Source organism: Calonectris borealis, chromosome 15 (assembly GCF_964195595.1).
Source record: "Calonectris borealis chromosome 15, bCalBor7.hap1.2, whole genome shotgun sequence".
Lineage (NCBI taxonomy): Eukaryota > Metazoa > Chordata > Aves > Procellariiformes > Procellariidae > Calonectris > Calonectris borealis.
Genome location: NC_134326.1, coordinates 6,347,388 through 6,361,802, shown reverse-complemented (window position 1 = coordinate 6,361,802; position 14,415 = coordinate 6,347,388). Strand labels below are relative to the sequence as shown.

At 38.3% G+C, this 14,415-nt stretch overlaps 1 protein-coding gene across 1 annotated transcript in view; it reads right to left on the bottom strand.

The window, feature by feature from the left end:
* The window catches only part of SLIT3 (slit guidance ligand 3), a 533,309-nt gene that overhangs the window by 152,260 nt on the left and 366,634 nt on the right, over positions 1-14,415 (bottom strand). The window contains exons 11-12 of the mRNA XM_075164102.1: positions 12,813-12,884; positions 1,962-2,033 (exon numbers count right to left, since the gene is read on the bottom strand). Of these exons, the coding sequence (XP_075020203.1) occupies positions 1,962-2,033; positions 12,813-12,884 (144 nt within the window). The remainder of the gene's footprint in view (positions 1-1,961; positions 2,034-12,812; positions 12,885-14,415) is intronic.

The following is a 14,415-nucleotide window of genomic DNA, read 5'->3' as shown; positions in this document are numbered from 1 at the left end:
GGTTGAAGTACAACACCTTTTAATAGTTCTCTGGCATGTAGATTTTGCTCCCGTTAAGGCATCACTTGAGCTAATTCAGACTGGAAAATTACTGCATCTGGGCTTAAATATGTAATTCATTGAAAGCATGCACTACATGCACACAAGGACTAGAGTATGAAGGTGTTGAAACCTGTGTAAAGCATTATGCAAAAGTTCTAGACCCACATATTTATAGGACACTGTCAGCCATGTGGTGTGTGATTTTTTTTTTTTTTTTTTCTGCTGGGAAAGATCATAGCTGTAAAGTGTCCTGGGTTAGATAGAGCAACTGTGTATCACTTCAAACTTGTAACCATAAAATATTTGGGGGGGGAAAAACTATGATAAAGCTCCGATTTTTTTATAGTTTCTTTCTCAGATGTTAAAGTGGCAACTTAAGTTTTAACTCTCCTTTTGCTTGCAGCTTGTACTGAACACAACCTGAGTGTGACAATGACTAACGTGCCAGTTATACCAACGTGTACTGAGTCCCAGCTTCTAAGCACTTGCATGCTTATTGTTCTCACAAAGCGAAGAGGTGGCAAACTACCTCCCCTCTAAATACACAGTCTTCTCTTACTGTCCAGGCTGGCCATGAAGACACTGAAGTACTAACAAACTTGTGAGGAATGGGACAGGAGAGAGGAAAGGAGCTGCCAGAAAAAGTATGTGCAAAAGGTGAAGACAAAATAATTGGCTGTGTGCAGGAGGAGATGAGCAGCTTCCCACCGTCACAGCTCAAGGATTGTCATAACCAAACCATATGTGCTCTTGCTTGTCCTTCTCTAGAATAGGGTGGTCCATGTTTGCAATTAAGATCCTATGAATAAATTACACGTCTAAGTAGTCCTTCACTTAACATATAGAGCAATTTCAACTATTTCATATTTTAGTTCTTTGGCTTTCTAATCTAAATCTATGCTTATTTTTATATAGCATGTAAGTACAGCAAAGACTGCAATCATAGAGTGACACATTCAATGGTAATCACGAACTTTTGGGTATTCATTTCTGGTTATGTCAAGACAGAAAGGCTTAAAATAACATGTCTAAAAGCTACTTTTGATTTGATATTTTATATTTCATATAATTTCTTGTTTGGGGGTGGAGGGTTGTGTATGATATAAAACAGAATTGATTAATTTATCATATATCACCTTTACTTTCTGAGTGCATCATCCATGATGGTAATCAGAACATTAGCAATACACATTAAACTCACTTCACTTCTGCTCCCACTACTGACTGGCTGGAATAGTAGCCGATTTCCTTCTCTTTTAAGGAGTTACTGGTTCCCAATGTGATTATGGAGACAAGAGTGAGTGAAATTTGCAATTTCACATTTGGCTTAGGAAATTTTTTATGCTACGTTAATAAATACTGAAGAGTGTATAATATATATCTTACCCCGATCGTGATTGTGTGTTAAATCACACATGGCATAAAATACTCCAATACACAATATATTCTAAAATCATTTCTCTTGCAACTAAGCCACATTTGGCATACTAAGAATATGGAACTGAGCACGGCTTGCAACAATATGATATTTTGCTTGCACGTGCAGGTACTTGCAACACAGTAGCCCTCAAGGATCTAGATATTCAACCAAAACCGCTAAATGTGTAAAAACAATCAGATGGCATCCCTACCCGCACATCAGCCCGTGACCAAATTTCCTTTCTTAGACTTCACTGAGTCTCTCATTTCCTCCCCACACTCAGATCCGCTGTGTCTATTACCCATTACACACACTGTGCTATAAAACTGTTGGCACCTTCCCTTTTCAGCCCTTGCCTCCCTCTTGCCTGACACAGAAACAACAGAGTAGCACGTCCCAGTGAGTTTTCAGTGGAAAAGGTGATTATATTAATGTCAGAAGCTGAAAAAACAGTAAATCTAGCTAGTCTGTAAAATAAAGAGGAAGGGATCATACTCACAGCAGCTGCAGAGACACAAGATCATCAAAAAGGCCCTGGGGAATCTCTGTGATCTTGTTTCCATAGAGCACTCTGAAAGATTCAGGAAGACAAAATAAATCTTAAGTAACAGACCAGTTTAGTGTCCTCCCACATCTCTGCATTATGATCTTTATTGATCTTGTGCACCATGCCCAGGATCTGTGGGCATTTCTACTGATCTCATTTTCTTTTCAGAGAGCACATGGTATTAAATGAGTCGTTATGATTCAGACTTCGTCTGGTGTTGGAAAGCATTTTTAATGTACAAACTGGACATCATCCAAAAACTGTATCTGAAATATTTTTCATTCTGCTGAGGGATTTTTTTCCACTGTTTTTAGAAATATTTTAACCATTGAAAGGCACATTGTCTGATGCAAAAACCTAGAATTCTGCTCAGTGATACTGAATTTAAAAGCCAGGGAGCACAAGCTGGTTGTAGATAAAATTTCATAGAACTGAACCTCTTAAGATATGGCATGAAATGTGACACAGGCATCATTGGATAAAATATTATGGCTTCACCAGCTGCTGTTACCATTTCAGCTAGCTAATATAAAGAAATTTAGCCTGAACTGGAAATAGACATATAGTTCAGAAACTCAAAAGTAATTTAAATTTTTAAAAATCAGTGAAGATTTAATAACACAAATGAGAGTGACAGTATATATTTATTCAACCATAAATATATATGACCTGATATCCATGATTCAGTGTTAATATTAAAAATATTTCTTTTTTTAATGTAAAAATGCACATATAGTATCCTCAGAAATTGAACTAAAGGGAAAAACAGACAAAACCACCGTTATGCTAAGATGTGTTACCTAGGGATCAGAGCAAAATCATATATGACAGGAACACCTGAATTTCAATCACGGCTAAAGTATTTACTCATGTCATTTCTGCAAGTTGATAAAATTTGTCAAAACCAGAAAGTGAGTTAGGAGCTTACATGGGTCCTGGTAAAAGGGAAGAAGATTAGGCTCCCTCTAAAAATTTTACGCCTTACCTAAACATTTTAATAGACTTCAAATTGGGAAAAACAGTATTTATGTAATTTCTATGCTCTACATAGGACTTGATAAATGGTTATAAACCAGCTCATGCCAAAACTTTGTTGCTTATGTGTCACTAAACTGGTTAATTCCCTGACTTTTTAATGTGGAATAATATGCTAGTAATGAATCGAACAGCCGTGCGAGACTTGGATGCTGGCTGAAATTCTGGCTTACCCTGTCTTTCAACATTTAAAATATTATGGTGAGTTGAACATACTGAAAAACAAACACTTATCATGACGGACCATTTACAATACCCTCTTGCCTTCCCAGAGTATCGCCACTTCAGTTTACTCTTCATCAGTCATTGGAAGTATATCACCTCTGTGGGAGAGGTGATCAGCTCATTTCTGAGCCTAAATAAAACGAACCTAAATAAAATAACACCACTCAGTTATGAAAATCTAAACCTGAAACTTCATTTTTCATTACTTTTGTAGTTTAGCAGAAACTGAACTAATGATCATCTAGCGTTGTATTTTCTCTAAACAAATGTAACATGATTTCTCTTTTATCTGTTGCAGAGTCAGGAGGTTGGCTTTTGATACGCTGTTACAGTTAGTGTTTTTTGTGAGTAATGAATGCTAGTACCACTAAATTTTTATAATTGTTTCCTAATTTCAGCTTCAGAGGACACACACAATTTCCTACTTCAATAAAATTTCATGCAACGTACATAGATTTTTATACTCTAGACAGAAATGATGGCTGAACTTTGAAGGGTCTAGCAGGTCCATTTAGATAGTTTCAAAATAAGATAATATTCAAGTCACTGAATTTCACTGGGCTCTAAAACAACATCCAAATGGCTGACTGACAGACTTCTTTCTGAACAAAGTAACTGATGCGAGCACCTGTATTAGGAAGCAAAAGCAAAACCTCTGCAAATAAAATATTTATAAAAGGTTAAAATATTAAGTTAATGCCCACAGAATCCAGTATTATTTCCATTTCAATTTCCACTCTTTCTGAACATTTCTTTAGCAAGCGCGTCATCTGTATACAAAGCTTAGATTATAAGCTCTGAGATGTTAGATGAACATCTCCTTAGTTTTGTGAAGTAGCAGGATTATCAATGCTGATCAATAATGCATAATACTATAGCATAGAAGAAAGAGTTCAGAAGCTAAGCTTTACAAAATGCCCATGGAAAGAAGTAAAAAAAACCCCACTCCAGACTAAGAGTTATTCTGGCTGTAGAGGTAAAAACACTTATGTAAAGTAAAACCTTAAAGAAATCTCAACACTCACACCCAGTGCAGTTGTTAGTTATGGTACTACTAAATGCAGATATCAAAATAAGACTCTTATTAGAGTAATTTTTCATTTACTTTTAATTTAAGAGTCAGAAGGACATAGTGCAGTGTTCCACTGAATTTTAAACCTTGGATGTGTTTATACACCCTCTTTATTATTTTGAGCGAAATAAACCAGATTAAAATAGCTTATAAAATAAAACAAAGCTTCAATTTTTAGAAGCCATGAAAAGAAAATAAGCATTTTCAAAACTAATTGGGCTTATGTGCATGTGGCACATTAACATTTGAACAAATTAACAGCTAAACAAAAGTCAGTATGAGAGCTCAGGCACTTGTCTCTAATTCATATTCATGTTCAGCACTACACAGAGCCAAATTAGCTAATGCCATTGTCTGCCTGCCTTGCCAGAGCTGAAGTCAAATGGTCCTACAGAAAGAAGCGAAGAAGAGGGGAGATACATAATGCATTGCATCTCATTTCTTGAGTTCCTCATTTCCATTTACTCTAATAAAAAGCACAGAAACTTTTGCTTTCCTCAGAGTTCTCTTTTCTTCTCTTTAAGAAAGGAAAGCATGCTCATACCAACAAATATGAATATTGGTCAGGTTCTTGATCCAAGATGCTTTTATTCTGAATGTACCAACTGCTGCACTCCTAATAGTACTATGAATGAGTTAGCCTGCAGAAAAGGCTGGCCAGGTTAGGTACACTCCATTATTGCAGCCGCTTTCCTCTATATCCTGTCATTCTGCCCATCTCAGTAGCGTGCACCACAGTGTTTCCAGAATAGCGGCTTTGGGGATAAAAGAAACCAAACAAAAAAAAAACCTTCGAAAGGCCACGTAACAGGAAACTCAGTCAAGTCAATTCGAGAACTTAATTTAAATCTCCAACGCTTTTACCACCAGAGATAAATTTTAGGAGATTTGCCTATGGCATTACAAGTTCTAAAAATGTACGTTCACTTGCATCCCTCACATATGTTGCAGTACATGCAGGTGTCCTGGCTACTGTGCAAGCTTGGCACAGGAATACAACCCTCCTTCTATACCCTAGCACCTGAAATTTTAGACCCAAAATATTTTTTATTAAAAATACATAACAAAGTTAATATGTAATAAAAATAAAATCAGCTCAGTGATTGCTGCCAATAGACAGCAAATCAGTGAATTAGAATGACATTTATTAGAACACAAAAAAATTACTAAAATTTTTACTGTGTGCTCCTGATTGCTCATTTGCTTCTCAGCCTTGCTGGGAGACCAAGTTAGCCACAGGTCTGACAAATACCATTTACTGTCAGCTGGAGAAGATATTACCCTAAACATGATGTACATTTTGGGAGAAAGAGAAAAGTAAGCTATAGCTTAATTCTGTATTCACAATGCTAATCTTAAAAAGTAGCAACCAGACACTAAGCCAAAACTGACTGAGACACCAATAGGTATCCTTTTTCTTACTGTTCCTTTCTGTCTCTTCTCACCACACGTGGGAGTTGCTTTTACAAAGATGGAAACCAGTCTAAATGGAGAAAACAGTCATAAAGATGTGCAAACACATCAGATTGGCCAGTGCATTAATTTTATTCTTGACTTTTCCACAAGGCAGGTATATCTAATACCAGAATGACCAGTGTGAAGAATCATTCACTGTTTTTTCAACTCAAGCAGACTTTTCTCAATTTTTTTGCAGGTGGCTTTCTAACATCGGCAAGTTGCTGTTATGGCACAGGTGCAGCTGAGCCATCTGAGGGCTATATTCTTAGCGGCACATAGAGCCATCAGCTTGCCAGTTCACAGCTAAATGCTTTCAGCATGGCCACAAACCACAGGATGCAGTTCTTCAAAAGTACCTGGCAGATTGGCTCACAACTTGCAGCAGTTTTCAGGCTGCCATCAACCTTCCAAACAATGGGAAGGACAACACGCATAAAGCACAGACCCCTGGCTGCACTGCGAGCATTGGAGGAGATCCCTGGAAGAAGCACCCTATTCACCTGAAGAGTTATTATGGATCTGCAATAAGAAATTATACGAATATATAAAAGTCATAAGGAGGCATTATGTTTCTTCAGCCTTATTCTGGCATCATATTTTAATATTCCCCAAAAAACGTATCCATTCCAAGACACAATTAAGTATTAAATTTCCAGTTAAACAGTTGTTACTACTAAACTTCAAGTTTTGCAGATTAATCCAACCGATGTTCTAAGTAGTTAAAAATAAACATTAAACAGTGAAAATAGTCCCTGCATAGATTCGTCTAAAAGCTTGGGACATACCAGACAACAAAAGCATTGGAAGCACACATTGCAACAAGTATGTTATCTTGGGTGAGAATGCAACTAAGCATGTAAGAAACCTTCAGTGGCAGGGTCTTGAAACATAAAAGTCTCACTGATTCTTCACAGTCTCTGACCTCTTAACATTCTGACTTCTTGAAAAATTTTAAAATTAAGCAATTTGCAAAGACTTTACCTGCACATGGCCTTTCATATGCACTGAAGTTTAGCATACCAGCTTCTAAGGGTGTGAAACAATAATTGCTGTGTTGTCTTTATTTTACAGTTTGTAGGCCTACCTTACTTGCAAATGTGGTTGCAATTTAGCTGCTTCGTTAAATCAGATCCCAGAATATAGAGATTTTTCTCTGGAAGGCGACACAGAACTTTTTGGGAGTATGAAAGCCTAGCACAGAATCCCTTACTCTAGACCATATGGTTTCCAGCTAAGTGTTCCTTTATTTTGGTGTGGCTGAAACATTCTTACTGAAGTGTCAAATTTTGACTTTATGCAATGCCTTTTTCAGTCCTCAGAATGCTTTTAACTTTCCTTCAGACTGTGAAAACAATTCTTGCTAGGAAGAATTACATTTCCCAAGCTACGTACAATGGCACAGGCTCAATAAGAATTCAAGTTTTCAAAAGAGAAGGAATTGATAGGGGTAAAAATAGCAATAAATTTCTAATATCTGAAAGAGACTTAGACATGTAATTTTTTTTCCCTGCACTATTTCATATTTTTTCAGAACAAGTTAGGCTAAATAAATCACAGTAAAACTATCCAAAGCAATTTGTTACCTTAAAATAAGTTTGGCAGTTATTGCAATAGACAGTGTTTTATTGCAGATTTCAAATCACCATGAATGACACCACATACATCATCACCCAGGAGATGATGGTCTAAATGGGACTGCTATGTCAAAATCTAAGCCGTCTCTTGTCTTTGTGCCCAGGCTGATCTAAGTTTCTAAATTGTTCACTAGCTTAATTCAAAAGCAAAGGAATTCTCCCTCTGCAGTGGTCTAAAATTTATTCATTCAGTTTAACACACTGAAGGCTTAGACTGTTTTGTCATATCTCATAAAATGTCCCCAGACAGTCTGGATATGGCCTTCCAAACCTACATTTGTGGGAATTTTACTGACCCCAAGAATAACATTTATCTTTGATACTATTAACAATAATCAAATGCTGATACAATCCTCTCGCTGATATTAGACAGACTTTGAGTTGATTAAATGAAAAATTAATTTACTTCAGAAAGTGCATGCAGCAATCTTGAAACATAAAACTATTCATAACTTAACCCCCATGTTCTGTGCTGAGAATGCAACTACTATTAACTATTAACAACTATTAACCACTGCAACTCCAGCAAAGTGCAATTCTAACTATGTAATGGAAACACTATGTACTACAAATAGAGCATTTCTCAAACTTTTGCTTAAAATTAAGATAACACATTCTTTTGCAATCAACCAATTTTGCCACACTTCTCAATTCAAGGGTACTATTTGCTCTCATGTTTATATGGAAACAAGTATTGGATGGCAAGGCTACCCCTCCAACACAAAAGCCATGGCTACATTACCACGGCTCACTTACATCTGTGCTGCTTACTGTTTTTTTAGATTCAAATCATTCTCATTCTTTGTTTCTCATCTTGGATATTTCATATGGTCCCAAGTACTGCAGTACCACTACATCTCACAGCCTTCAATGTGTATACCCTTCTATCATCTCTTTGAGACAGAGAAATACTTCCACTCTTTCAAGAGGGGAGACTTTGGTATAGACAAGCAGTTTATTTGTCCAACAGCTGTCACTGAAATTAAACAACGTAACTTCTTCCTCCCAAATCCCACAGTAGCATCCTTAAGACTAAAGACCCTTTTTCTCAGGCCTTGATCCACAACACCCTCCATTCTCCACAATGGCTTTATAGCAAGCTCTGCACAACTCTGTTCTCTCAAAACCAGAGGCTGGACCTTACGGTATCTTCAGTTTTGTCCATAAACAGGTTTGAAGTTTGGTCCATACCAAAAACACACGAAGGATCTAAGCCGTAGTGCCTAAATATTGAAAGGGAACTTCGGACACTGTAACAGAATTAAATCCACAGAACATACAGACCCAGAACTGACCAGTGACACAGTGCCACTGGCATGTGACACAAGGGGAAAAGGAAAAGCCAGAAAACTCTGGGAAGAAGAAAAAAATGTTCTTAAAGAAGAATGATTCCGGTTCCTTAATTGTTGTCACAACCAGGGGGAAAAAAAGAGCTATGTACATGCCCAATTATTTCTAAGAAAAAATGGAGTAGAAATTCCTTGTTCCACACAGTCAGTATATGAATAGGGAACAAATCCCACTGAAAAATGGGCATGGAGAAAACATTTTTTTTCTCCCTGTGTGCATGGAATGGAGAAGTCTTGAGTCCTTACAAGAACAAGCTTGCCTTTCTTTTGCTAAATGCAGAGAAAACCTAAGGTAGAAATGGCTTATTTGAAGTGTTAAGATTTTGTGACCTGTTTGACTCCCATAGCTGGATTTCTTGTTAGAGAAAATATATAGATTTAAAATAAAAACTTACGACCTGCTAGCATATGGATCACTTAGCACTTTTAAAAGATTTAAGTTTTTTACATTCTAGGGGAAACTGCTTCTGTAACAAACATTCCTGTGTTTTGAAAACTATAATACACCATTTTTTCTTCCATCTCTACATAGGTACAATAGGCAGAGTACCCTGAGAAACAGTTCTGCCTGGAAACACTAACCTAAGTTAACTTCAGAAGAAAGTAGAGTAGCAACCCACTATATATAGGCCTCCATTAGCCAGCTAGACTAACAATGTTGGCTGTCTTCCAGATAAGCACTTTCATTCTCTTAGACCCATAGGGAACACTGCAATTGCATGCAAGCAGGGAGTAAAGGGAGGAGCAGAAAATGGGAATAATGCAGGGGGGGGAAAAAGGAAGGATTTTAGGCAGTACAGCAGTACTTCATTTTTAATGGAAACAAAGTTGCTTACTTTCATTCGTGCATTAATATTTTCCCCTCCCTTATTCTTGTTTTAACTCAGCTAGCTGAAAAGTCCAGCTGTTCTGTGCACAGATTAAACCTCAATGGTGTCTCATTAAAATATATACCGCCAATCACATTTGACTTACATATATGAAAAATAAAAGCTACTCTCAGCTGAGCTGAAGCATTGTATGCAGAGCAGCATTCCTTCAGGGCATGCAGCTGACTAAAGTTATTGGGGCCTCAGGCACCAAAAACACTGAGCCGCTTAAAAGAGAAAACACTAGTATGCAAACTGTCTTATTTCAGTTCTACCTCCTTCTTCTTTCCCCTTCGGCAGTTTCATTGGGAGGCCTGGGTCTTCAAAGGAGTCATCTTCTTTTGCACTTACTTGTCTTTCTGCGGTTGACAGAACTGGACTGGTGGCTATAGCAGAGATCAGTCGAAAGACGATCCTCTGCTACTCAGAAGTAGAAACCTGGGGGAGGTTTCTTCAGAGAAACCCAGATTCTGCAGAACAGCAGATAATCTTGCTCCATAAAGACATCTAGGGCTCAAAACTGAAACAACTGCAGAAGTGACCGGCAGGGAAGAACTGCCAGAGGTCTGGGTGACAGGTCATGAAAGATCAGGGAACTAACTCTTGCCTATCAGCCATAGGGGAAACATTTGTAAGATCTACCTGCAATGAACAGCAAGAGTAAAACCTTTCAAAAGAAAGTAAAAGCCAATGGCAAGCACAATGGACAACTGAACCTAGAGGAGGAGGCTGACAATTTCAAGGCTGAAGTCGATACTGTCCTAGAAATCAGTCTGCCAAAAAGAGGAGAAACAGACTGTGTGTTTGTCCTGGTTTCGGCTGGGATAGAGTTAATTTTCTTCCTAGTAGCTGGTCTAGTGCTGTGTTTTGGATTTAGGATGAGAATAATGTTGGTAACACGCTGGTGTTTTAGTTGTTGCTAAGTAGTGCTTACCCTAGTCAAGGACTTTTCGGCTTCCCCTGCTCTGCCAGGTGCACAAGAAGCTGGGAGGGAGCACAGCCAGGACAGCTGACCCAACTGGCCAACGGGGTATTCCATACCATATGACGTCATGCTCAGTGTATAAGCTGGGGGGAGGTGGCTGTGGGGGCTAGCGATTGCTGCTGGGGGACTGGCTGGGCATCGGTCGGCAGGTGGTGAGCAACTGCATTGTGCATCACTTGCTTTGTATATTCTATTATTATTATTATTATTATTATTATTATTATTACTATTACTAATACTACTACTGTTTTACTTTATTTCAGTTACTAAACTGTTCTTATCTCAGCCCACAAGTTTTCTTACTTTTACACTCCCGATTCTCTCTGCCATCCCACTGGAGGTGGGGGGAGTGAGCGAGTGGCTGTGTGGTGTTTAGTTTCTGGATAGGGTTAAACCATGACAGTGTTACAATAGCTTTGTGTGGCTGCGGTAGAAGGAAACTGAGGTGGAGACAAACACTGAACAAAGGAAAGACTGCTCAGAGGCAGTTGTCTTACTATAGCCCTTTCTGTGCTGCATCTCATCTCTCTGCCCTCTCTCTTATGGCTTCTAGCATTAACTTAAACACTATTTTACCCACTTGGATATAAACATATTTAAACATCACTTACTTAAAATATCGTTTTGGATGACTGGGCAGAGAATACACAGTCATTTCACTTGCTACTGAATGCAAGTCAAAACACCATAAATTCCTGCCCAGTTTATATTCTCATTTCCTCTCTGTCCACTCTGATGTGTTCTGTCCCACTCCTGAGGACTCCTGAGGGTATCTGAATTAGCTACAGCTAAAGCTGAATAACTTCTGAGTTGGGAAGTCAACCCCAGTAGAAGTGTCTTGCCTGTCCAGCTTGCTCCTAGCCAGGAGGTTTGCCAAGACCAGAAAGCTGTAGCATTGCAGCATCAGCAGTAGTTTCATACTAAGCCAAAACTGTAGTGTTCAGTAAATGTCATTCTCTTACTGAATCATTTCCAGACAGCATTGAGGGATTTGACCATTTCCACAGCATGTTGAATAACACCACCCTAACCGTTCAACAAAGGCTAGCAACACTTAATATATATTTCTGGCATTCTCCCAGCTGGATTCAGGGCACAAAAAAAGGCTCATCCGTCTGCATTCTGGCTCAGAAGTTTACTGCAACATATAAGTTTAGTACTGAATAACCTTCTAATATTAGCACTAGTCAACAAGTTATATAGGTTGTTAGAATTATCCAGTATTCAGAGAATAAAATTATGGCAGCTTTTAGAAATAAACTACACTCTTAAAAATCAAACTGTGTTATATGAATATTAATGAGCTAAATGTTTTAAAACTGTCTTTAAAATTAATGCAGGTAAATATCATTCCAGTTGAGCTTACACTCTTCTCTCAACCTGGGGCTCTTTCTAACACTGTATTCTAATTCATTCCCCATATGCAGCTTCTGACCTTGTATTGCTCCTTTTACCCATTAAAAGCTCCACTGTTTTAATAGTGCTGTGCGTAGCTAGGTTGAAATATAACTGCATTTAAATTCAACTTGGTGCTAAAACAGTTTCTGTGTTCTATAAAGAGAAACGAATGGTTGTCAAGAGATCATATCTTCCTTTTATCTTCTGTATGAAGTCATATTTTAGTCCCCTTCCAGCTTAATAGAGTAGTAATTACAGCTAAGAAATATAAACATTTTCTTAAGAGTTTAGGTTCTTCCCTAACTAGTTTGAAAAAAACCCCGAAAACAAATAAACCAAAAAACTCACAAGACAGTGCAATCTTAGTTCTTTAATACAGAAAAAAAATTCAGTATGCAAGTATTTCCCCTAACTCCTCCCTGATTAACACCATCAGTGTCTGAGCTATGATGAGATTTTTGTGTGCCATGATAAGTTGGGGGGCATGGATTAGCCTGCAGGTGCACATGTACAGTAGATCAACTAATGCACTGATTTGAAGAAGTGAACAAGTCAGTAACCTTGGGGGTGTTCATCTATAAAAGAACTTAGAGATGTGTAAACAGTTCCTCCTTTTAACCTTCATGACCAATTTTTCATTTACGAAAGATCAGATGCTTCACGCAAGCTGGCAATCGCATACAGAAACATAAGTTCTCCCAGACAGCACATTATCATTTTTATTCCTCTTACATGAAAGCTCTCCCCAAATGCCCATTCAGTTCTGTTTTCTACTTACAATGAAATGAGAGATTTCAAGCCTTTGAATGCATCAGGCGCAATGTCAGATATTTGATTCTTGCTGATGTCTCTGTAAAGAGAAGGGAGGATTAAAAAAAAATTTGTAAACAGGAATTTGATGAAAATATTTTAGCTGTAGTTTATTGGAAGAATAAAATTGATACAAAAACAGAACTAAAAGATCGTATTAACTCAGAGAAATTATGAACTGTGCAAGGAACAGATAGGCAAATTGCAGGAATGATCAGAAAACATCAGTCAGTACAACAGGCCATAGACTCAATAAATCGGCAGCTCCCCTGTTAATAAGGTCTTTCATTTTATGGACATTGAAACAAAGAGTTTTACGAAGAGCTTTGAAGAAGAACAGTGAGGTAGCCCATTGATTGAAAAGGGTTGATAAAACCATCTTAAGAACTATTAATAACGGAGATCGCATTGTGACTCTGTGGGGTGGCCCCCAAGCACGAGGAGCAGCCTGTGACAAAGCATAAAGGTTGTCTGAATGTTTAAATGCAGGCATGGAAGGCTAACTTTATACCAGTACAGATCATATTTCGATTGTAAGTGAAATGATAGATAAGGTGAAGAGAGGTCCTAAGGTAGCTAGAAAGTGCTGGCAGGACACGCATTAAGGAAAACGGTGGGATTAACGGTGTCAGCATGGTGTAGGCACCAGGGGAACGGCTTCTGAGACAGCAAGACTGTGTTTGCCTAAGAGAAGAAACCTTGTGGTAAATGAGATGTAAAGATGAACATATTCATAAATACCAGAAACATGTAGTATAGTCAAACAAAATTCCCATCAAAACCCTAGGAAATTCCACTAATGGTTAGTCTCAATTTATATGAAACAATATCAATAATTCTTAGGATGATAAAATTCTTCTGAGGTAAGACTTTTCCCACACCATCTCTGTTTAATAGCAATGGGAAAGGGGATGGGAAATGGAGTACCCAGCCCCTGATCCCAAAGCAGGCACCAGTGTCACTGAGGAGTTCGGCACTGTACCAGTGAAGTTTGGTTTTTAATGGCCTAGAGAAAACAAGCAGCGCAAAATTCTACCATGACCTTGATGTAGTGAGGCAGGCGAGAAGAGGGTCGACCCAGCACTGGCAGGTCTGCCTGGAGTTTTCTGACACTAGGGAAAGCCTTCAAGCATCTGAATGGAAGTCGAGGACCTTTGAGGCCAGCACCATTTCAGGGAACACCCAGCGCATCACAGACCCTGCCAGGGAGCCCCAGCAAGATTCCACCCTTTCAGCTATGATGTGAGTGGAATTCAGTTATAGCCTGCTATCATTTTCAAGGGAAAGTGTGTTCCTGGTTTGGAAAATACCCTTCAATTTAAATCATAACCAACTAAGTACACAAAGATAAATATAGATGACGCCACAATTTCTTTATACATGGAGCCAAATTTACTACACTTGGGACCCAGATGCTCAGAACTGGGTGCCTTATCATGACTGTCACTGCAATCCAATCCTTCTGTCAATCAGTTCAACCAGGTGCTTAGCTACAGGCATAACTTTCAGCCACCTCGTTGCATTCACTGACAGTTGGTATCAGCTTGTATCAGTAGTATCACATCTTTTCA